This window comes from Lemur catta, chromosome 18, assembly GCF_020740605.2.
Source record: "Lemur catta isolate mLemCat1 chromosome 18, mLemCat1.pri, whole genome shotgun sequence".
Classification (NCBI taxonomy): domain Eukaryota; kingdom Metazoa; phylum Chordata; class Mammalia; order Primates; family Lemuridae; genus Lemur; species Lemur catta.
In genome coordinates, this window is record NC_059145.1 from 42,133,537 (window position 1) to 42,157,686 (window position 24,150).

General features: G+C 41.7%; 1 protein-coding gene across 3 annotated transcripts in view; it reads right to left on the reverse strand.

Annotated features, from left to right (window-relative positions):
* Positions 1-12,396: 12,396 nt before the first annotated feature.
* The window catches only part of TCAIM (T cell activation inhibitor, mitochondrial), a 48,253-nt gene continuing 36,499 nt past the window's right edge, over positions 12,397-24,150 (reverse strand). For 2 of the 3 annotated variants that reach the window (XM_045530407.1, XM_045530408.1), the window contains exons 9-11: positions 21,798-22,030; positions 21,062-21,193; positions 12,397-14,198 (exon numbers count right to left, since the gene is read on the reverse strand). In XM_045530407.1, coding sequence (XP_045386363.1) covers positions 13,958-14,198; positions 21,062-21,193; positions 21,798-22,030 — 606 coding nt within the window. In that variant the 3' untranslated portion in view covers positions 12,397-13,957. Of the gene's footprint in view, positions 14,199-20,494; positions 20,547-21,061; positions 21,194-21,797; positions 22,031-24,150 lie in introns of all 3 variants that reach the window. The other variant, XM_045530410.1, reaches the window with a different exon arrangement.

Genomic DNA, 24,150 nt, shown 5'->3' on the forward strand with positions numbered 1-24,150 from the left:
GAAAAATTGGCCCCCCATACACTGCTGGTAGGAATTTAAAACAGTATGGCTGCTTTATAAAACAATCTGGCAGTTCCTCGAGAGTTGAAATATTAATATAAAGTTGCCATATAACCCATCAACCCCACTCCTAGATGTATACCCAAGAGAAGTGAAAACATACATCCACACAGAAAATTGTGCATAAATGTTCATAGCAGCATTATTCATAATAGCCATAAAGTGCATACAACCCAAATGTCCATCAACTGATGAATGGATAAATAAAATGTGATATATTCAAACAATGGAATGTTATTTGGCAATAAAAAGAGTAAGAAGTACTAATACATACCACAACAAAGATGAATCTTAAAAACAAGCTCAGTGAAAAAAAATCAGACACAAAGAACCACATATTGTATGATTCCATTAATATGAAATTTTCAGAACAGGCAAATCCATAGACACAAAAAGTAGATGGGTGGCTGCCTAGAGCTGGGTGGTTGGGGGTAAGTGGGGGGTGATTGGTAATGAGCATAGGGTTTCTCTTGGGCATGATGAAATGTTCTAAAATGGAGTGTGGTGATGATTGCACAACTTTTAAATACATTAAAAACCATTGGGTTATACATTTCAAATGGGTTTACTGTATGGTAGGTGAATTATATATCTCAATAAAGCTACTATTTTTTAAAAAAACCATTGCAATAAAACTGACAAGAAAATATTCAAGGGAACAAAGCCCTTGTTCTATATTTGGAAAACCTTTTTTGGTGGATTTGGTTATAATTAGATCTATTCAATAAGGAATTCTTCCAAGTGCATTTCGTACAAGCAAGGCCACTCTGTGTGGTTGGGCAGGTGCACTCAGCACTGCCCAGCAATCCGTGGCAGCCTGCCCAAGGAGAGCTCCATCCCAGACTGTGTTTTCTAGCCTAGGGACATACAGCTGAGCTGTGCCCTTGATCCTCCTTTGGGTCAACAATCAAACCGTGGTATTCTTCATTTCTACTTGCTCCTCCCCACTTCAAATGGCTCAAGTCACCTAAATTCCCCAAACAAGGTTTTTGAAATACATGGCACACAAAAGAAGACCAGAGCCAAGAGCAGAATGGGTGGCCGTGGATATGAAACCTCAGCTTTCCTTCCTGTTGGGTTTGAAGCATTTCTGTTTACTTCCTGAGTCTGTACTGACCATCTGGGGACTTCATCTATTCCTTCCCAGGCGCTGCAACCCTGGATTATGATTCCTGCTAATAAATGATTGTCTTGATTCCATTTCAACAGAGCAATTTGGAGCTTTAGCTCAAGTGCTGAAGTACTGTTGATTATCAGCTAATGGCCTAAAATAGAAATCACTTTAACTGCTAAAGAAAACAGAAACCAGACCTACTGGACAGTTTGGTACACTATTATTCTGAAAATAAAATGAGACTGATAAATATGAAAAAAACCTGGAGTGTTTATAGAGAACAAATGCTTTGATGGCTGTAAGTAATTAGGATGTCATTAGTAAGCACTTAAGCTGTGTGTCCTTAGGCTAATTACTTCGCCTCTCTGGGCCTCAGTTTGTCTATTTGTAAAGTGGTAGTACTTTTTTCGTAAAGTTGTTGTGAGGATTAAAAGAATTAATATGTATTAATAACTTTACTATCTAGCTCATACTTTGCCATTATTATAATGCTTGCCATTATCATTTCATAGTACATTCTAGATTTTACTATGAACAAATTTTGGATACATCCACCCAAATGGATAGATCCACCAGCTTATGGGTCTCCTCTTATCATGATCAAAGCTGTACTGTCATTTTTCTGAATAAATAATAATTAACAGCATAATTTAATGGTTAAGAACCTAATTCTGGAGCTGGTCATCGAGACTTTAAATCTGGTTCTGTCATTACCATATAATTTCTCTAAGCCTCAGTTTCACCATCTGTTAAATGGGGATAATAGTAGTAGTGTCCTAATAGGGTTGTTGTGAGGATTAAATGAGTTAGTACATATAAAGACTTAGAATAGAGCTTGGTACATATTAAGCACTGCATAAGCATTTGCTATTAAGTTAGAGTCAAAATATGAAAGTTATTGCTGATTTTATGATCAGGATTCCTTACTCTTCTGGGTTGCTGCAGAAGCAAAAAAAAAAAAAGAAGAGAGAGAGAGAGAGAGACAGAAAGTTCCAACGGTAGGTGATCATCAGGTACAAACCAGCTCCACCCTCTCATGCCAGGGTAGACCTCACTACTGGAGGAGAATCCTGGAGTATCCATCCCGAGTTCAAAGCCCAGTATTTACACCAGGTGAAATGTTTACAAAAGTTAAGCACAAAGGAAAACACCTAACAGGAACCATTCAAGGTGGTTATTTCTTCATGCAAATTCAAATTTCAGGAACATACAAATGACCCATGCATTCAAAGGACAAGAACACAATTTGTGCCTTCCACAGTAGACAATAAATCTGTTAGGAATGCATAGGGAGGGCTACAGTTGATGACAAAACAATCATAGTTTTACTAAATAGAATGGTTCAGTGGCTACTGTTTTTCCTACTCTTGCTTCCTAGGAACCTGTTCACACTGTGGTTAAGATGAACATCACTAAGATGCAAGGCCGCAAGGACCAGAGCTGTGAGCTCAAGTACTATGGGGCTATTGCTGACCTCAAGTGCCACTGGGGAGAGAGCTGAGGGAGCACACTTGATACAAGATGAATTTTAAAACCTTCATGGTGTTATGCTGATAGGTCCTGGGAACGATGATTTCTGCCTGCAAAAAATGAATGACTATAGTCTGTATGAAAGCCCAACCCAGCGTAGGACCCCCAGTCCTGTGAAGTATCTTGTACTTCCAATAGGCAATATTCTCTGTAAATATTTATTAGTTTGGGTAGATTGGAACTCAAAGGATCAGAGATAATTTGGTAGGAAATACACCCTCAAAGGGTTACTTCTGAAAAAATTCTTACGATGCACATAGAAATTATTAAACCATCTAAAAATTTTAGTGAATTGCAAAACCACGTGATGAATGATATTAATAACATCAATGATTTTAAAATCATGTATAGAAACACTAAAAAATTAATCTTGAAATGCTATTATGTATCTGTAGCATACATAAGGGAATTTGGACCTCCAAAATAAAATACAGAGAAAGATTTATCACCAACCTACTTAAGAGTCTCTTTAGCTCTAAAATCATTATCAGAAAGCGGATCTCTTTCCTCAAGATCTTGCTTCTTATAGAAGCAAGGCTCTTATTAAAACCAAATGTGGAAAGGAAAACACTGACAGATTGAACATGCAAAAATCCAAATCTTTTGTTTAATGAAAGATATGGTAAAATTAAAAGACAAGCCACCAGTGAGAGAAAATATAGAAAACCAGGAAGATAGTAATATCCATAATATAGAGATATTAGATTAAAAACCCTCCCTCCAGATTGGCAAAGGACACAAATATAAATTCACAGAAAAAAAACAAGAATAACTAATAAGTACACAGAAATATACTGAACCTCAATAATATCCAACGAAGTACAAGTTAGATCTATAATATGCCATTTTTGCCTATTGGAGGATAAGAAATTAAAAATATTAGCAATAACCCTAAGAATATAGTATTATAATTTCCATCCCTATTAAAATAAAGAAAATTTGAAAATCTCTTCATGACTACTTTCATTTATTCAACCAGTATTTATGAAGTGCTAGTAAAGACCAATCACAGTGCTAGACAGTGTAGTAGATACCGAAATGAATAAAAAGGTACCTAAAAGTAAAATATAGTCTCAGGTGAGAGAGATCAACATACGAGCAACCAACAGAATACAAAGCAGAGTGAGTAGGTTCATGAGAGAGATTTGGGAGATGAGAGAAGGATTCCCGTTGGGAAACATTGTCAAGAAGGGCTGGCATTTGAAAAGAACCTGTAATATTGAGCTGAAATAATATAGGCAGAAAAGGGAGGAAGAACATTCAGCCAGAGGCCAAAAAAAAAAAGAGTGAAATCACAGAAATAAGAAATGTCACAAGAATGGATTAAAGACTTAAACGTAAGACCTGAAACAATAAAACTACTAGAAGAAAAAAATAAGGGAAACACACCAGTCTGGGTAAGAATTTTTCAGCGAAGACCCCCAAAGCACAGGTAACAAAAAGAAAAATAGACAAATGAGATTACATCAAACTAAAAACACAGCAAAGGAAACAAACAATCAACATAAAGAAAAGACAACCTACAGAATGACAGAAAATAATTGCAAACTATGCATCTGACAAGGGGTTAATATGCAGAATACATAAGAAATGTCTGTACTCCCCTTCTCCCTCCCATGTTTATTACAGCACTATTCACAATAGCCAAGATATAGAATCAAGCTAAGTGTCCATCAATGAATGAATGGATAAAGAAAATGTGGTATAAATACACAATGGAATACTATTCATTCATAAAAAAGAATGAAATCCTGTCATTTGCTGCAACATGGATGGAACTGGAGGACATTATATTAAGTGAAATAAGCCCAGCACAGAAAGACAAATACCACATGATCTCACTTACATGTAGAATCTAAAGAAGTTGATCTCATAGAAATAAAGTGTAGAATAGTGGTTATCAGAGGCTGGGTGGGTAGGGGGAAAGATCATATGGGAGAAGTTGGTCAAAGGGTACAAAGTAACAATCAGAGGACTAAGTAACAATCAGAGGACCAATAGGAGGACTAAGTTCTGGCATTCTATTGCACAGTAGTTAACGCTATCGTATTGTATATTTCAAAATAGGTAGACGAAAGGATTCTGAATGTTCTCACAAAGACATGATAAATTATGAGGTGATGGATATGCTAAATACCCTGATTTGATTTTAACATAATGTATACATGTAACAAAACACTACACTGTATCCCATAAATATGGACAATTATTATGCATCAATTAAAAACAATACAAAAATAAAAGAAAGTTTATGAGGAAGTCAATAAATCCTGAGGCTGGTGTGAACATGATGACGGCCAGCTTGCTATTGGTGAGACCAGCAAGTAGAAAATGGCTTATTGACTTCCAGTCTAAAATCTATAAGCCTTATGTTTGTGCAACTATTTGCTTCCAAAAACTTTTTATAGACAATGATATAAGTGGGCTACACCCTCAGGGTAAGAATGAACCAGCCATCACATGGATATGTAGCCCAGGTTCATAGAATCTGGATTAAATGGACAAATTGACAGAAATTTACCTACTCAAGAATAAATAGTAAATTTGAATAGTACTATGACCATTAAAAAAATTGACTCAAAAAATTTCTGCTCACACACACACACACACACATACACACACAAACTCCAGGCTCAAACAACTTCACCAGCAAGTTTTACCATAAATTTATGGAAGAAATAATTATGATATAGCCCCAACTATTCCAGTGTATAGAAAAAATAAAGTGCCTAACCCATTTTATGAGTCAAGCATAACTCTGACACCAAAACCTTGCAAGGACTAAAGAAAGAAAAAGGGGGTGGAGGGGACCAAAAGAAAAAAAAAAAGAAAGAAAAATTACAAGCCAATCTCATTTGTGAGCATAGATACAAATGTCTTAAATAAAATACTAGCAAAACAAATTAAAGAATATATGAAAATGATACATCATGCCCAAGTTGGGTTTATCCCAGGAATGCAAATATGTTTTAATATATGAAAATCAATTAACTTAACTGATTACATTAACAGATTAAAGGAAAAAGCAATGTGATCATTTCAACAGATGTAGAGAAGCATTTAATAAATGATCTTGTAAAATATATGAAAATGCAAAGGCCAAGAAGTTATATGCCAGGCTTAAAGCAGAAGCACAGGATGGGAGGACTTGCTCTACGAGTATCAATTCCCTTTATAAAGCTGTGGTAATTTAGAAAGTAGTATTGAAACAAAGACTAGATAAATAGACCAATGGAAAAAAATAAAGAGCCCAGAAACAGAGGACACTATGAGGACACTATTTATAATGAAGGTGCATCACTGAGTACTGAAAAAGGATGATTTTTGCAATAAATTGTGCTAAAACAACTGAATATACATATGGAAAAAAGGATGCTGAAAAGTGTATATTATGCACCTGTATTGTGAAAGGCAAACTAAGCTTTCAGAAGATAATATAGAATATTGTTCTGAGCTTGAGGCAGGAAAATATTTCTTTTCTTTTTCTTTTTTTTTTTTTTTGAGACAGAGTCTCATTCTGTTCCCCTGGCTAGAGTGCCGTGGCGTCAGCCTAGCTCACAGCAACCTCAAACTCCTGGGCTCAGGCGATCCTCCTGCCTCAGGCTCCCAAGTAGCTGGGACTACAGGCATGCACCACCATACCCAGCTAATTTTTTCTATATATTTTAAGTTGTTCGGCTAATTTCTTTCTATTTTTTTCAGTAGAGACAGGGTCTCGCTCTTGCTCAGGCTGGTCTCGAACTCCTGAGCTCAAACGGTCCTCCCACCTCGGCCTCCCAGAGTGCCACGATTACAGGTGTGAGCCACCGCGCCCAGCCTAGGAATATACTTCTTAAACAGCACAAAGTATAGTGATTTTTAAGGAAAAGCTTAATAAATTTACTACATTAAATTTGACAACTTTTGTTTATCATAAAGAGAATGACAAGGCTAGCCATAAAATTCAAATTCAGTATATATAAAGAGCTCCTACAAATCAGTAAGATAAAAATTGCCAAAATACTTGAACAAGAGCAGCACAAAAGAATATATTCAAATACCCAATAAATAGAAAAAGGTGCCTAACCTCATTAGTAACCAGGGACATGTAAACTAAAACCTTAATGAGATACCATCATAGATCCATCAGATTGGCAAAACATGGGAAGTCTTACAATCTTAAATGTTGGTAAGCATGTGTTATGATGAAAACTCTTATACTCTTCAGGTGGGAGTATAAATGGGCATAACCACTTTGTTGTGTTCCCAACCACTGAAAGTCTGGCTTTATCTGATAATCTAGAAGATACATAAACCCTATAATCCAGCAATTCCACTCATGGCTCCTAAAGAAATTTGTAGTCATGTGCACCAGGATACAGATGAAGAATGTTCATTATTTATAATACCCTAAAACTGGATGCAAATGTTCACCAACAATAAAAATTGATAAATCGGGATACATTAACACAATGAAATATTACACAGCAATGAATGTGACTGAACTTGAGCAACAAAATGGATGAATATTAGCAACATAAAAAGGAGAAAGATTTTTTTAAAAATTCATACAGTATGACCCATTTAAATAAAGCTCAAAAAGAGCCAAAACTCTACTAGGTCATTTAGGATTAGATGTATGGGTAATAAAACTACAAAGAAAAGCAAGAAATGGTTATCATAAGAGGCAGGAAGGCATGGAAGTGGGGAAGCATCTCATAATTGGGCTACGTTCCATTTCTCGACTTACGGTGGTGGTCAGACAGGTGTTGGCTTTACAATGAGGTATTAAAATATTCATCTTCTCTACGAACCCTACATTTTATGATTAATAGACATTTCTTCGACATACTGATTTCATTTCCTTTGGCTATATACCCGATAGTGGGGTTGCTGGATCATATGGTAGTTTTATTTTACTTTTCTGAAGAACCCCCATCATGTTTACCATAATGGCTGTACTAGTTTACATTGCCACTAACAGTGTATGAGTTCTCCTTTCTTCATATCCACATCAGCATTTGTTATTTTTTTGTCTTTTTGAGAATAGCCATTCTAACTGGGGTGAGGTGATATCTCATTGTGGCTTTGATTTGCATTTCTGTGATGATTAGTGATGTTGAGCAATTTTTCATGTATCTGTCAGCCATTTGTATGTCTTTATTTGAGAAACGTCTACTCAGGTCTTTTGCCCATTTTAAAATCAGATTATTTGGTTGTTTTTTTGTTTGTTTGTTTGTTTTGTTTTGTTTTTTGCTATTGAGTTGAGTTCCTTATGACAGGATGGCAGAGAGGCTCCCTGGGCTGCCCGGCCTTGGCTGGTCCACAGTCACTGGGTAGGCAGGAAGCAACCCGGCCCCCGCGGGGCGCAGGCCACCGATGGCTGGGCTGAGGGCAAGCAGTGGGAAGTGGGGCACAGCGGGGCAGGAGGACTGGAGCTGCCCCGTGTTCGTGCAGAGGGGGCCACGCGAAGGTGATCGCCAGGCAGGGCCAGGACCCTGTGCCTGGGCCGTGCCCATCGCCCCCGCACGTGTGAGCAGCCGCAGCAGCAGCAGCTCAAGCGGCAGGAGAGCCCCTGCTCCTGCAGTGCCCGCGCCCCCGCTGAGAAGGCTGCCTGGCGGGCACTCTGGAGGAGGGGGCCTAAAGGAATTCGGTCATCCTCCCAGAGCCGGGAGTGGACGGCAGTGAGTGGGAATCCGACAGGCAAGGCCCACAGCTGCCCTGTCCCGGAACCCCGCAAGAGAAAAGAAGAGAACGCCCGCAGAAGGGCTCACAGCAGGCTGAGAAGAAAGGTGAGGGGCTGGAGCCGACCCAAATGTCCAACAGATAGGGCAGGCTAAGTCGCGGCCGTAAGCCACCGGGACCCTAACTTTGGGGATGTGAGTGGATACAAAATAAAGCTCAGAGAGGAAGAGAAAGCTTGTGCCCTGCCAAGATCTTAGGTGAACTTGGCACAATGCCCACAGATGGCGGGTCCTCTCTGCAAAGTCATTCAGGGGCAGAATCCAAGTCGGGTTTGCAGTGGGTGATCCCAAGTCACCAAGTGTAGTGGGTTGAATGGTGGCCCCCAAATGATATGTTCCTGTCCTGATCCCTGGAACCTTGGATATTACCTGATACGGCAACATAGGGGATTGAATTAAGGCTCTTGAGAGGAGAGAATGATCCTGGGTTATCTGGTGGGTCCTACTCACAGTCACAAGTGTTCTTGTAAGTGAGAGGCACAGAGAGTCTCGAGACAGACACACAGGGGACACGAGAGGAGAGGAGGCAATGTGACAACCGCGGCAGAGATTGGAGCGGTGTGGCTACCCGTCGAGGAAAGCTGACAGCCACCAGGAGCCAGAAGCAGCAAACAAAGGCATCTCCCCTAGAGCTTCAGGACGGAGCGGAGCCCTGGCCACACCCTGATTTCGGACTGCCGGCCCCCAGAACTGTGAGGGAATAAATTTTTGTTGTTTTAAGTCACTTTATTTCAGGCGCAGGAAACCAATACACCAAGGGGAGGCTACATGATACCCAGTGTCCGTGACGTCAGCTCCTCAAAGGCAGCGTCTTTCTATGTGGTCCCTGCGGTGTCCCCAGTGCCCAGGGCAGGGTCTGGACACGTGGGTGCTCCCTAAGTGTTTGCTGGGTTACCAAGAAGGAAAACACCAAGGATTTTACCACAAGGTTTAAAAATCTGCATTTCTGGGTGGGGCAAAAGCGCAGTATGAGGGCGGGTATGGACATATGTTGTCCCTCGCCCCTGTCCCTGACCACGCTGCCCTCCCTTCCCCAGGCCTCTGTGCCTGACCTGCTGACCCGCAAGTCTCTGGCTCATGCATGTGGATGCTGGGTCTAGGCCAGTGCCTGTGGTAGTGACAAATGAGAAAACGAAAAAGAAAAACCAGCCACCTCTCGAAGATTAGGAGGGTGAAAATCTGATGGCCCCTCCAGTTTGGGCCACACCCTGTGCTGAGCCAGTTTCCCCCAAATGAGTGTCTGTGGTGGGCACTTTGGGGCAGAAGTGTGCGGATGCCACTCCAAGACGACACTGTAGGCACCTGAGCAGTCCCTGTGCACCCCATGCCCCGGCTGCGGCAACAAGAGAATGAGGCTGAGGCGCCCAAGCAGCCGGGCTGGAGGGAGGGTGAGGGCTGAGGCTGCCAGGCTTCCCGTGGGAGAAGGAGGGAGCAGAGCTGACAGGCACCAGCCCTACCTGGTCTGCACACCGGTTCTGTAGCTGTACCATCGTGCCCAAGACTGATGCACCCGACCATCCAGGCACCATCCCGGGTCCCTGTGTCTCCCGGCTATGACCCACCCACCCTCCCAGATGGGGCAGTACTGCTCCAAGGGCCACCTGGTGGTGACCCTACCCCTAGTGCTGACCTGGTGGTGGGCTTGCCTACAACTGGGGGCTCTCCTGCCTGCTCAGATCCCTCATAGGCCCTGGCACACCTGGATTCTAACTTCATCTCTCCGGCCTGCAGCAGGTAGAGGGCCTTGGACAAGGCTCTTCCCGATTCTGGGCCTCAGTCTCCCCATATGCAGTATCTGTCAGCTTAGGAAAGAAAAGCTCCCTAAGATGCTCCACACAAATAAGTCCCCACGAGTGTGGGGGGCGGCCAATAGAACCAGGCTGTAGGAGCAGAGTCTTGGGGGAGTTTCAGGGGTTCGTGATGTCCCCGATAAAGACAGGGTCCCCTGGCAGAATGTGCTGCAAGAGATGAAAGAAACAGAAACACAGACACAGAAACAGTATTTAAAACAGCAGGGAAATCAGGGGACCACCAGCACTCTTGGTGCTAGGTGGCAATGACTGAAACACAGCACTTGCTTTTTATTCTCTTTGCCACGCTGCAAAATACAATGATCTCATGTGAAAAAATCATGGGATACAATGATCAAAGGTCTCAGGGATCCCCCCAAAATCACAAGGCATCCTAGCTAATTTCCTTCTCCTTTATAGAAGGGAAAACCACATAATTCTTCAGTAGGTACAACACTTTTGATCAAGGTAAACTGATTTTATCCCAAGCTCAAGCTACATACATAAATAGCAATCTTCTAACTTCAGTAGCTGTGACCCATTTGATCAAGGAACAAAGAAACTATAGGCTTTCCACTGGGAGACTGGTTTTACATTAACTGAGGCATTGTGGAGAGAAAGGGAGAGAAGGAACTTGGCCCAGTGTTCTAACTATGGAAGCCTGAAGACCCTTCTCCTGGGTTGACATATGGCAATCAATCTACCTCGACGGCCATGAGAAAGTTTTCATGTCAAGCCGCTTTGCGGCTTTTCAGGCATGAGACCCCTTAGGCTCTGAGGTTGGAGCATGCTTTGCTGTACTCCCAGATCGCCATATGTCCCCCAGCTAGGCAGTTCAGATCTGCCTTTATTTCAGGCTTCTGGTCAGGCAATTCCTTCACCTCCTTTCCTCCCACAGCCTCCGACATAGCATCCCTAAGTCCCAGTGGTCTGAATCTCGTCAGGGGAGGAAGGGGGTCCCACAGTGCCCACCTAGGTCTGATTTGTCTGGGGCACTGGCTGCTCCAGCTCCTCCTCCTGTCCTTGCCCAACTGCTAAAGAACAAGTACCTGGGCTGGTGACCAAGGTGCACCCATGGGAGGCCCCTGGCTTCCTGGGACAGAACCTGCTGAGGGTAGGAAGAATGTCCAAGAACATGCCCCGGTACCTCATTTAACAGGTGGGGAAACTTGAGGCGAAGTGAGGGGTGGGCCTTGCCCAGGGCAACTTAGCAGGTGGAGCCACTGGGATGCCATGTCGGGGTTCCCTGGGGCTTGTGCCAATTCTTACCCATGGGATGGGACCTATGGTGACCCTGCCATGTCAGAGGGCCCAAGGTTGGGGTCTGTGACCAAGTGGTGTAGGTAGGGGGGTGGTCTTGGAACAGGGCAGACACTGTGGTCAGCCAGCTGCCAGGCCTCACCTGATGCATCTGTGGCTCCTGCACCCTGGCCTGGGGGCGGGAGGCTGCCAGGACTATGGTCCCCTATAAAGGAGCCTGGACCTTCAGGGCCCATCCGTCTCCCTGGGACTGATCTGATCTGCTTTGCTCGCTCCAGGGAAGCCTGGACAGAATCCTCCAGAGCATGTGGGGTTGGGGGTGGGCAGCCTCCATGACAGAGGCTGAGTCAGTATGGGGAAAGCAGGCACCAGGATGCTGGAACAGTGACCTGAACTGGAGGGGCTCACTCCAGGGACCTCTGTCTGGGATGAGTACTCAGTCCTTAGAGATTCCAAAGGTGAGTTGGCCCCTGACATGGCCCTGGTCTCTCTTGTCCCACTTGCCCACTCAAGGCCCACTACCCTCTCATTAGCTCAGGGAGGCTGCCTGGAGGTGGAGGCCTTTAAGAGAGAATGGAAGAAGCAGGGTCTGGGGACAGACGTAGCTTTGTCTAAGAACTAGTTAATGCTGAGAACTAACGGACAGCCTGGGGGCGGGGAGGGCACAGGCCCCAGGTGAGTTCAAGTCCTGTTTCTCCCTTGGGACAGCCCTGGCCTGATCTGGAACTGGGGTCCCTTTGGAGACCATTTCTTCCCAAGACTTTGCAGAAACATAGTTAGAGGGGCCTGGTCCTTTTATGTTAGATTAGGAGAAGAAATCAAACAGGCATATACAAAAAATTACAATTTTTTGTAATTTCCTATTACACTGCAATAGTTATAGAACCACTAATAATTGGATAACAAGGAAAAACAGTTATCTGGTTGATGTAGGTATTATTTATTATGTAACAATTAGTTTGTAGACAAAATTCAATTGAAAACATATTACTGAGGATTCTATACTAGTTGATTTTAGAAATGGCATAATCCAAACCTGATACATTTCCAATACATTTTCTTATATAACCTTTAAGGAATTTTTCACTCCCATTATTTGGCTCTGGAAAATCTTAACAGGTAACATGTTACGCTAGAAAACAAAATTTAAGTATAGTTGTTAGGCACAGGTTAAAAGCGATGATATGCACAAACTATAATAATTACAAATCAATACTTCTTTTGAACACACATTTGAATTTAAACTTAAATCAGGATTTTAGATAAATTTAAAACATACTTCAAAACTGATCGTAACATCTCCTTTACTTTCTAATGCACTTCAGAAAAAAATTCCTGATGTCTTCAGCAACAAGAGTCACAAAAATGGAATCCCAAATCAGGATTCACTTTGTCCTCCTGAGAAATGAGCTGCAGAGGTTTGGATCTGGTTAAAAATATATCCTAAGGAATCTTGGGGTATATGTGCAGAGAGAGAAGCACCGAGTCTAGAGACCAGGTCCCTCAAGTCTTCTGGGGACACCATAAACCCGGTGGGGCTAAGCTGTATGCTATGAATGAGAGGTGACTCAGAGGGCTTACCTGGGCCAGAGCTAACAAAAGCGTTTCAAACATGGGTAGGAACAGGAAGGGTTGACAGCGGTGACAGAAATTCTGAATGTCTGAACCATTTTACACTTGACTCTACTTTCTAGAGCTCTTTGGGAAAATTTTCCTAGATAGTGTCTGCCCATGAAAACAAATGGGTCACCTCATTAAATGATTCAAAATACTTCCTGTCTGTTGGTTTCATGCTACCAACAGTTATAGTACTTTAATAAAGGGGAGAAATTATGGGTTTAAAACTAAATTCTCTGTCACTGAAGATGTTTTAATAAACTGGTTATCAGACTGCTTATAACAATGTCAATACCATATATTCAATTGCTTTTTTTCCCCTCTAGTCTCTTAGGAAAAATTTGGTTATCTAATTTTTGCTACCTATCAATCATTGGTTTTGGACATCAAATGTCCATTTCTGGCTGCAAAATATGTGTGTGTGTATATACACGAGATGTAACTATAAAGATGCATGTTGTATCGTGTCCTGCAGAAATGAGCTCCATGACTTCTGAGCTATACTCTGGACACGGGGCCTGTTTATATGGACACACACAAACTTGTCCAGCCCGAAACCACCATTCACTCATACAAAAATATATCACTCTTGTAAAGTCCTTCATTTACATATCACTAAAAATATGTTCACTCTAACATCTTTTTACCTAGTCTTGCCGATCAACACTATAAGATCAGGAGATAAAATCTTTTAAAACAAGTCTCCTAGCAGAAATTCATTGTTCTAGAAATGTCTACTTTTAAAGCAGCAGTTAGAAACTTTGTTCTTGTAATATGTAAATAATACTGTTATATCAAATTGTGGATTTAAATAAGTTAACTGTTTCTTTCTTATCTCTTTAAAAAAATAAAGCAGATTTCTGTTACTTAATGGCTTCTCCACTCTTCCAATTCCAAGGAATACAAAGGTCTCCATCTTGCATAACAGAGTAAAAATGTGAAACGCACAGGTGCATCCCATGTAGATAAGGCAGTGATTGTTCTAGAAGTCTCTTACAGCAATCCACCATTTGTATACTAGAAATGCTGGGCTCCTTATATAACTTCTCCAGGGAAAATTTCTTTGTTGAAGCCTGTATCAACTCATTCTCAATAACCTTTAACCTATTATATTGAAAATAAAAATAATATTGCCATAAGCTATAATAAATAAAAGAACATACAATGTAAATATATTCTTAAATATCAGGGCTGTAAGTTTCCATTCACAACACTGAAAATGGCACCGGCAAAGGCCAAATAAGACATGCTGATAGTTATGATGCAGAACCTATCGAGTTACTGCCATGTGTATCTCTAAAAGCATTTGTTCAATCTTTTTAGCAATAATGGGGTAAAAATAACAATCCACAATTTAAAAAGCTCTTGTCTCGCCTAGCAGGCATCAGCAACTGAGGAAAACAGAAAGCTAGGAATATAAAACTGCTAGCTTCAGTGTTTTTCTTATGTCTTTTCTTGCTGATTTGCTTGAGTTCTTTGTAAATTCTGGTTATTAGCCCTTTATTGGATGTGTCTCTTGCGAATATTTTCTCCTATTCTGTAGGCTGTCTATTTGTCCTGTTTGTTTCCTTAGTTGTGCAGAAGTTTTTTGGTTTTACCAGGAGGGAGGGGGAAGGGGGGAAGGGGAAAAAACTAACTAATGGGTACTATGAACACTATTTGGGTGACAGGCACACCTATAGCTAGAACTCAAGCATTACAAAAGTGATCCATGTAACCTAAAACATGTGTACCCCCTTAATATTTTGGGGAAAAATAAAAACAAAAAACACCCTAGCTTTAGCAGCCACTTAAAGCTTAACCCGTGGGTTGTACTGACTTCTAAAGATTCTCAAAATAAACACCAGGCCCACAACAAAACCAGGGGACAGGTTCCCTTTATTGTTACTTTCCTGCCCGTCTCCACCCCTTTCTGTTCCCTCTCCTTTGCCTGAGGTTACAACATCTCTTGTTCTATTAGGGAATTCAGTTGAGGCCTACAGAGTACACAGCTCCAGGGCAGAATCAGGTCTCAAATACTCTCTCCCACTTGTGGCAAGTGCTTATGAATATGGTGCTTTGGTAAGTGGATTCAGTGCCCCACATCTAGAGAAGTGTTCAAGAGAATCCACCTTGTTACACCCTCACAGTTATACTAGGCCAATATATATGTTACTTGGGAAGCCCATTTGACAAGGTGAGAAAAGCAAAAATGCCATGGTTAAATGTCCCAAACCAGTCTAATTTAAATATTCCATCGGTTAAAAATACCCAAATATCCTATATTTAATCACCCTTAAACTCTGCATAAAAGAGAAAAGTAGGTATCACAAAATATCCATAAGCTAGAAAAACCTTCAAAAACAGAAATTGTCATAGCAGTTAGTTATCCCGGTCTGTAACTTCTGAATCCCTTTAACAATGCCCAGATCACTTTCGTAATGCTGTTAGCTTTTTCTATAAGATTACTTCTCTGCAGAATGTTGCTTAGAGATTCAAGAAAGTAGACAGCAGTCATGGTTCAGAGAATGTTCCAGTGGGGCCTGCTTCTAATCTCTCCAGGATTAGATAGGAAGAACCCTAAACTACCATTGATACAGCAGGGTATAGCTATCTTTTTCCATAAACAGCTTTTTCACTTGTCAAAAAAAAAGATATTAACAACCTGGCTTAGAAATGAAAAGCCTTGCAGTGTGAACACATTGCTGTGTAGTTCTCCAACAACACATCTTTATACAAATCTGGGCAGGACTCATGCATTCCCATTCCTTCTAAGGGAAGCCTCTGGGTTTCCCAGACCCCCAGGCCACAGCCTTTCTAATCAGGAGAACCTGTCAGTCCTTCAAGGGTGCAATCTTGGAGGAGCATCAAGTTCTGAGAAGGCAGTCCCTGACAAGGTTCCCTCCAGGCATGTCCCTTCAGCAGGAAAACGACAGGTAACAGCCTTTCCTCCTTCTTGGGTGCTTCTGCAGTCAGCAGTAGACCAACTGAAAAACTATTTCTTAAAAATTATATTTTGTCTTTCCTTGTAATTTTTTTTCTTATAGTTTTTTGGCCTTAATTTCATACCTCAAGAAAGACAGAGACCAGCCTGAGCAAGAGCGAGACCCCGTCTCCACTAAAAAAAAAAAAACAAAGAAAAAAAACAAAGAAAGAAATTATATGGACAACTAAAAATATATACAGAAAAAATTAGCCGGGCATGGTGGTGCATGCCTGTAGTCCCAGCTACTCGGGAGGCTGAGGCAGGAGGATTGCTTGAGCCCAGGAGTTTGAGGTTGCTGTGAGCTAGGCTGATAGCACAGCCCTCTAGCCAGGGCAAAAGAGTGACACTCTGTCTCAAAAAAAAAAAAAAAAAAAAAAAAAGGAGAAGGGGAGGGGGAGAGAGAGAGAGAGAGAGGGAGAGAAAGAAAAGGAAAGCTGAGTACACACAAGAGAAACATCATGACACAGTGTCTATGAATATAGGGTTGGTGAGTGTGGCTGGTAGGAAGTTCTGTTCCTTTCTTCCTAATGCTAAGAAATATATTGGCCAGATATTTCCCAGGGGAAATGACCCTCCTTTCCTTTAACAAAAATTATCCTTGTTTTTTTTTAACACAAAGTTTAGCCACTCTGCTTTTGATGTCAGAATGTGAGTTCCATGTCTTATTTGCACTGTATCAGCACTAGAGACTTTACAGCGCTTGCTAGACACATAAGTACTCAATAAACATTAGTTGAATGAATGAACATTCTTTTTTTTTTGAGACAGAGTCTCGCTCTGTTGCCCGGGCTAGAGTGAGTGCCGTGGTGTCAGCCTAGCTCACAGCAACCTCAAACTCCTGGGCTCAAACAATCCTTCTGCCTCAGCCTCCGCTGTAGCTGGGACTGTAGGTATGCGCCACCATGCCAGGCTAATTTTTTCTATATATATTTTTAGTTGTCCATATAATTTCTTTCTATTTTTAGTAGAGACGGGGTCTTGCTCTTGCTCAGGCTGGTCTCGAACTCCTGAGCTCAAATGATTCACCTGCCTCGGCCTCCCAGAGTGCTAGGATTATGGGTGTGAGCCACCCCGCCTGGCCTGAACATTCTTTTAAATAGTTGCTTCCATTATATGCAAGTCTCAAAATAACTGAACCATTCTTTTATTATTGTACATTTCTTTTTCTTTTTTTTTTTTTGAGACAGAGTTTTGCTCTGTTGCCTGGGCTAGAGTGCTGTGGCGTCAGCCTAGCTCACAGCAACCTCAAACTCCTGTGCTCAAGCAATCCTCCTGCCTCAGCCTCCCAGAGTGCTAGGATTACAGGGGTGAGTGACCATGCCCAGCCTGTTGTACATTTCTATTGTTTCCAATTTATCTAAGTGATTTTAAAATTTGAAATATCAATGGCTGGATTTAAGCCACTGTTAATAATACAAGAACAGTTACATGGCTGGATACTTTCCAGACAGCCCTCGTATATGTCATAAGGTGAGAGGAAACATCTGAGTGAATTATTAATACTACAAAAACATCAAGTGAGGAAAGCCATGCTAGGAGAGCTTGTTTATTGTCTAGGTGCAGGTTACCTGGGTTATTACCACCCTGCGTAAGAGCTGTGCACTGGCTATCACCAGCCTCCAAAGGAGTGGGTGTGCCCCAGACAGCACACACTGCACGTGTCAGCCAGGCAGCGTTAGGAGACAGGAGCTACCTGCAGTCTTGAGATCGTCATGTTCTATAAAGACAGGACCCGGATATTAGCTTAGAATAGTGTTTTTTAAACTGTTCATCAAGCCGAGGGGCCTGCAGAGGTACTCAGAGGGCCCTATGGGTACAGGTAGCCTCTAGTTTCTTTCTTCTTGAACTAGAGCAGCTACGAGCTTTTGTCTTTTTAAAATACATTGGGTTTCTACTTAAGAGTACACTTTATAAAGAGATATGCAGTTAAAAAGCGTCTGAAAACCACTCTCCAAGAGCACACTTCATGTAAGGAAAGAAGGTAGTCTTAATCACCACCTGCCAAATACAAGGAAGTAGATCCTTAGGGGAGGGAGAACAGAGCAAAGGAAAGGAACGAGGGCAAAGGCTGTTGGGCCCAGAGTCAGAGGCTTTCAGGGGGGCAAAGGCCATGGCCAAGTGCAAAGGTATGTGGGGACCAGCAGCAAGTGTTTTCCTTCTCTGGGGGGATAAGTATAGGGATGAGGGCCAGGGGGGCTGAGGAAGCAAGCCAAAGCCAAAGTTGACAGTCAGTCGGGGGTATTTCCTAAGCACCCCCTGTGTGCCTGGCACTGATCCCAGCCCGCACTGGAGGGAACAAGACAGACCAGCCTCTGCCCTCGTGGAGCTCACCTTCTGTTCGGAGGGAGAGACAGAGAATAAATAAGGAAAGAGAGTTTGCTGAGGTGGACGATGCTAAGGGCCGGCGAGATGGACAGGAGAGAGCAGTGGAGGGCGGGCTCCACGCTACGCAGTGCGGCCAGGGCAGGCGAATGTGAGCAGGGCCCTGAGGAAGTGTTGGTGGGGGGTTAGCACACAGGTCCAGGAACTACACGTGCTGAGGGCGCTCAAGGAGGATAAAAAGGCAAATGGGGCTGGAGCGAAACAAGTAAGGGGAGAGAGCCAGGAGCCCCGCAGAGGACACTGCAGGCACAGGCACACGCAGGCGGTGACAACCCGGACTGTGTTCCCACTCCAGCTGCTCTGAGGAACACTGACAGGGGGTGGGTGGAAGGGACAGCACGGAAGCTTGCAGACCAGATAGGAGGCCATTACAAAATGATGGGGGCCTAGACTAGGTGTGGCAGAAAAGGAAAGGAGAAATGGCTCGCTCTGGGTCTCCTCTGAAGGTGGGGTGGAGAGGACGAGTGAGGAAGTTGGGAGAACCACCAGGATGACTCAGGGTTTTTATCTGAGTAACTGGTAAGAGGGAACTTTCAAAAATCAACCTATTTGGATTTTATTTTTTAATTTTCCTTCCTCACAATCTAGTAGCATTATTCCAAAGCTATAAAATGGCCATAGAGAAAAGCAGCAGCTATGGTACAACAGACAAAATAATCAGTCCTAAAAATGACAAGTTGGCTGGAATTGCTCCCAAGAGATTAGAGCAGACTTACACTTTAGAAAAGTAATACCACAAACAAATGTTTAGCGACCAATCAAGAAGTCGCACTCTGGGAGGCTAAGGTGGGAGAATCGCTCGAGGTAGAGAGTTCAAGACCAGCCTGAGCAAGAGCGAGACCCCATCTCTACTAAAGATAGAAAGAAATTATTTGGACAACTAAAAATATATAGAAAAAAATTAGCCAGCACATGCCTGTAGTCCCAGCTACCCAGGAGGCTGAGGCAGGAGGATTACTTGAGTCCAAGAGTTTGAGGTTGCTGTGAGCTAGGCTGACACCATGGCACCCTAGCCTGGGCAACAGAGTGAGACTCTGTCAAAAACAAACAAACAAACAAAAAACCCAAAAAAACTCCCAATACTGCCCAGCTACATGATGTTAAATTTTACAATGCTTATTTAGGTTGTAGGAAAATGTACTTTGTTCTAACTGATGCTATGTGCTTCTGTGAACCTGCCTGCTTTTTACTCGATTGTTTAAAATAATCAGATAGGACTGGAGGGTCTTTAGATGATCTTATAACCTTGAAGCTGGAAATTGTTGCCTAAGGTGTCCCAAGGTATGTATGTTTAATGTTCCATCTAGTGCAATGGTGAAGGTATATAAGTTGTCACAAAACCCGTGCTCAGGGCCACCCTCCGAGCTCGGTGGGATTCCCTGCCGGAGAGCATGCTGCTGGCCAGCTAATAAAGACTCACTAAATTTCAATCAGTCTCTTGTGGTTGACTTTCTCGCTCTGGTCCATAACACTATCATAGGGTCTGGCCAACAGAGTTGTTACCAATTCCACAAGCAAAACAAAGAGATGCAGCTCCTTCATTTATTTTATAAATAAAACGATCCCATTGTCTCTTCTTAAATGGACAGCTGCTAGCTGTTCTATTTTATATCCCTGGCTTTTTAAATGAGCACTTTGTGGGGACTGAGCCTTGAAGGGGCAGTTAGGCAGAACTGCTTCCACCAGCACCCTGCTGAACACCCAGCTGCCATGTCCCTGTTCTCCTCTCCTCCTTGAAACTACTGTCCCCAGACATGTGCAAAGCCCTTCCCTTCAGCTTTCTCCCTGCTCCTCTGCTACAGCCTTCCCTGCTCCTCATGTTCCCTGAGCGTCTTCCTGCTCAACTTATGCATAGCACTCAGGTCTCCTACTAGAAACAAATTCCAGGAGGGTAGGGACCAGGACTTCAGCTAGCAGTGGCACCTATCACAGCTTTGGGCATACGACAGTCACAGTAAATGGTGGCTAAATAAATGAATGAACGAACAAATGCTTGGTAACCAAACCTTCTGGCAAGATCTTTAGAAAAATAACCATTTTTTGAATGTAATACCTCCTTTCTCCACAGGAGATGCATAAAACATTATTGAGCAGTATCTCACCGCCTACAAAACAGGAAAGTATTGGCTATAATATGACTTCTTCAAATATATAAACAACATAGAAATAGGACTGTTTATGAACTAAAACAATTTTTTGTTTTACAAATTTTTCTCAATTTCATTAAAATGCAGATAAAGTTTTCTTTCTATCAATGGTTAAAAAAATTTTAAACAATGAAGATTTTGTTGTTGTTGTTGTTAGCAATCTTTTCCATCTGGAGAATTTCTTTCTGATGTTTTTACTTTTCATTCTGTTCCTGAGTTGAATTTCATGTTAACAAGCCCTACTTCTCAAATTGAGGCAAACGGTGGCAATGTAATTTAGGTTATTATACTTATAAAACAGCCACATCTAATCTTTTGCAGATGGGGAATAAATAAATATGGAATATCCACGAATTAGTCAATTTCCTAAGTTTATTAGAGTTTTAAGGTCCCATATTTATGAATTCCAAATACCTGATTTTTTAAAAGTTAGATTGAATGATACGACTTTACAGAGGGCTAATGGTACTTACTCTTCCTTTCTTTTCATGTTTTCTCTTGCCTGCTGAGCTTTGGTGAGAATAAACCATTGGAGATTTGCTAGATCACAGAGTATTGGGACATTAAAATGCCCGAGTTCATGCAAGCTTGGAGCATATCTGTCACTGAAAGGAAACATACATAGAGGAAAAATTATTGACCCCATCTACTCCCCCACCAGAGAAATGTTTTACTAGTCTTCAAGAATCTAAAAAGGAGTCACCAGGAAAATCCACCTTATGTGTATAGTAACATTGACTTACAGCCCAAAGACACATTTTATGAGGATGATTACATACTTCTGAGCCTGGTGACCCTCCTTATTTGTTCGATGTCGGTAGTGACCTACTTGATGGTGAGGTTGTGAAAGCTAAAGAGAATGCATGTAAGCACCCAGCACAGTGGGTGCTTCACAGCAAATAGCAAGTACATGCACAAAAAATGTTGGCTACTGGTTTAATATTGGTTTAATCCTATAAGGTTTTCCATAGGATTGACTGTACCCAGCAAGTGGCAATATATTCAAAGAATGTTCTTGAGATTCAACCCTTCAACCCTCTCATGTTGGCTTTTCTAATGTGTAGAAGAGAGTGGCTAACATAAGTAGTGACATTGCTTTTTTTAATTCCTAAGAATCATACACTGAACTACAAAACAATTTAATGCACTCACACACACAACCCCCTTAAGGGAAAGAATAAAAGTAATCTTTCTGTTTTAGATATTTACCTGTTAAGGATCATTTGTAAACCACGCAGACTTTGAGGGTGAAAAGGTATTCTATTTTTCAGTATCCTATTATGGAACACATCAAGAAGAGAGTAATATTCTTCAAGTGTCAATACTGGCTGTAATTCGTCGATATAAACAACTTGTATGCCACCTAAAAGATAGCTTATTTGGTCTTCTAAAAGCATCAGCCTCCTCTGAAGGTCAAAATAACTTGGCAATCTTTCAAAAAGCTATAGTATTTAAAAAAAGGAAAGAAACAGTAACATTTAGTTTTATGTTATGTTAATAATTCAATTTTAGGAGTCCAATAAATGGTATTGAGAAATTTTAGCAAGAAAATTATTTTCCCAGAAGGTAAGTTCAAGTAAGTGTTAAGAAAAAGGCTGAAGGACGGGCGCGGTGGCTCATGCCTGTAATCCTAGCACTCTGGGAGGCCGAGGCAGGTGGATAGCTTAAGGTCAGGAGTTCGAGACCAGCCTGAGCAAGAGGGAGACCCCTGTCTCTACTAAAAATAGAAAGAAATTACCTGGCCAACTAACAACTATATATAAAAAAAAAAATTAGCCGGGCATGGTGTTGTGTGCCTGTAGTCCCAGCTGCTCGGGAGGCTGAGGCAGTAGGATCGCTTAAGCCCAGGAGTTTGAGGTTGCTGTGAGCTAGGCTGATGCTACAGCACTCACTCTAGCCCGGGCAACAAAGCGAGACTCTTCTCAAAAAAAAAAAAGAAAAGAAAAAGGCTTAATGTAATGCTAGAAATATTAATATTCAAAACAAACCACTGTAAATCTTGGGGGTTTTTTAGAAAGGAATTGAAGAGATTAAAAAAAAAAAGAAATATATTCCAAACAAAAATGAGTCCTAACTACTAATATTTAAATATTTAGGTAAGAGTCTTAAATTAGCTTAGAATGATTAAGTGGTATAATACAGAAAGTTTTAGAACTGAAGTATATGTATTTCAACTCCAAGTCTATTCCTTCAAAATTTACTTTAAATCAACTAAATTCAATTAAATGCAATAAATATTATCAACCACTTACCATGTACTTAAGCACTGAACTGGGCACTTGAAGTGCACGGATTTTTTTTTTTTTTTTTTTTTGAGACAAACTGTCACTCTGTTGCCCAGGCTAGAGTGCTGTGGCATCAGCCTAGCTCATAGCAACCTCAAACTCCTGTGCTCAAGCGATCCTCCTGCCTCAGCCTCCTGAGTAGCTGGGACTACAGGCATGCGCCACCATGCCCAGCTAATTTTTTCTATATATATTTTTAGCTGTCCATATAATTTCTTTCTATTTTTAGTAGAGACGGGGTCTAGCTCTTGCTCAGGCTGGTCTAGAACTCCTGACCTCAAGCAATCCTCCCACCTCGGCCTCCCAGAGTGCTAGGATTACAGGCGTGAGCCACCACACCCGGCCTAAAGTGCACAGATTGTAAGAGTTTGTCTCTGTTGGGCTGAGGCTCACAGTTGGGATGTAAGGAGACAAAACAAAAATCTGAATTCAGTGTACTGAGTGCCACAGCGAGGTGAATGGATACAGAGAGGAGGTTCCAGTGAAATCTAATTTGACTAATCTTAACAGGTACATAGGATTTAGAAAAGGAAGATGAATGTGGGCATCTTTGAGGGGGAGAAAAAAGAGCACATGCAAACATGGAAGCATGAAAAGAAACAGTACGTTCAAAAACAACAGGGAGTTCGGTGTGGCTGGAGTGGACCTGCTTGTGGGCGAGTGGAAAGAGACAGGCTGAACGGGAAGGTAGGAGCTAGGTCAGGAAAGGACTGTTAAAGACTGAGATTTTACATCCAAAGCTGGGCTCTACACAACTTTAAGAGGAATTGGAAGGCACCAAAAACTCTGCTATGATAAAATTAATAGCAATATAAAAATTCTACATATTATTTATAATCTACATTTTATAAAAAACAATTTTACTTTTTAAATTTTTCTCTCAATGAGGTTGCTCATGTGTATATTTTGATATAATCGTAGATTTATGTACCTTTCTCCCAGTTTCCCCAATGGTTAACGTCTTGTGAAAATACAGTATAATATCACCACCAGGAAACTGACATCGATATAATTCATTAATCTTACTCAGATTTCATCAGTTTTACTTGCACTCATTTGTGTGTGTGTGTTTAATTTTATGCTACTTCACCACATGTGTAGATCTGTGTGACATCACCACAGTCAAGACACAGAGGAGTTCCATCACAGGGATCCCTTTTGTAGCTGCTGACACCTTCTGCTCCCCTACTCCTCAACTCCTGGCAACCACTGACCTGTTCTCCCTTTCTATAATTTTGTTATTCCAAGGATGTTATATGAATGGACTCATACAGTAT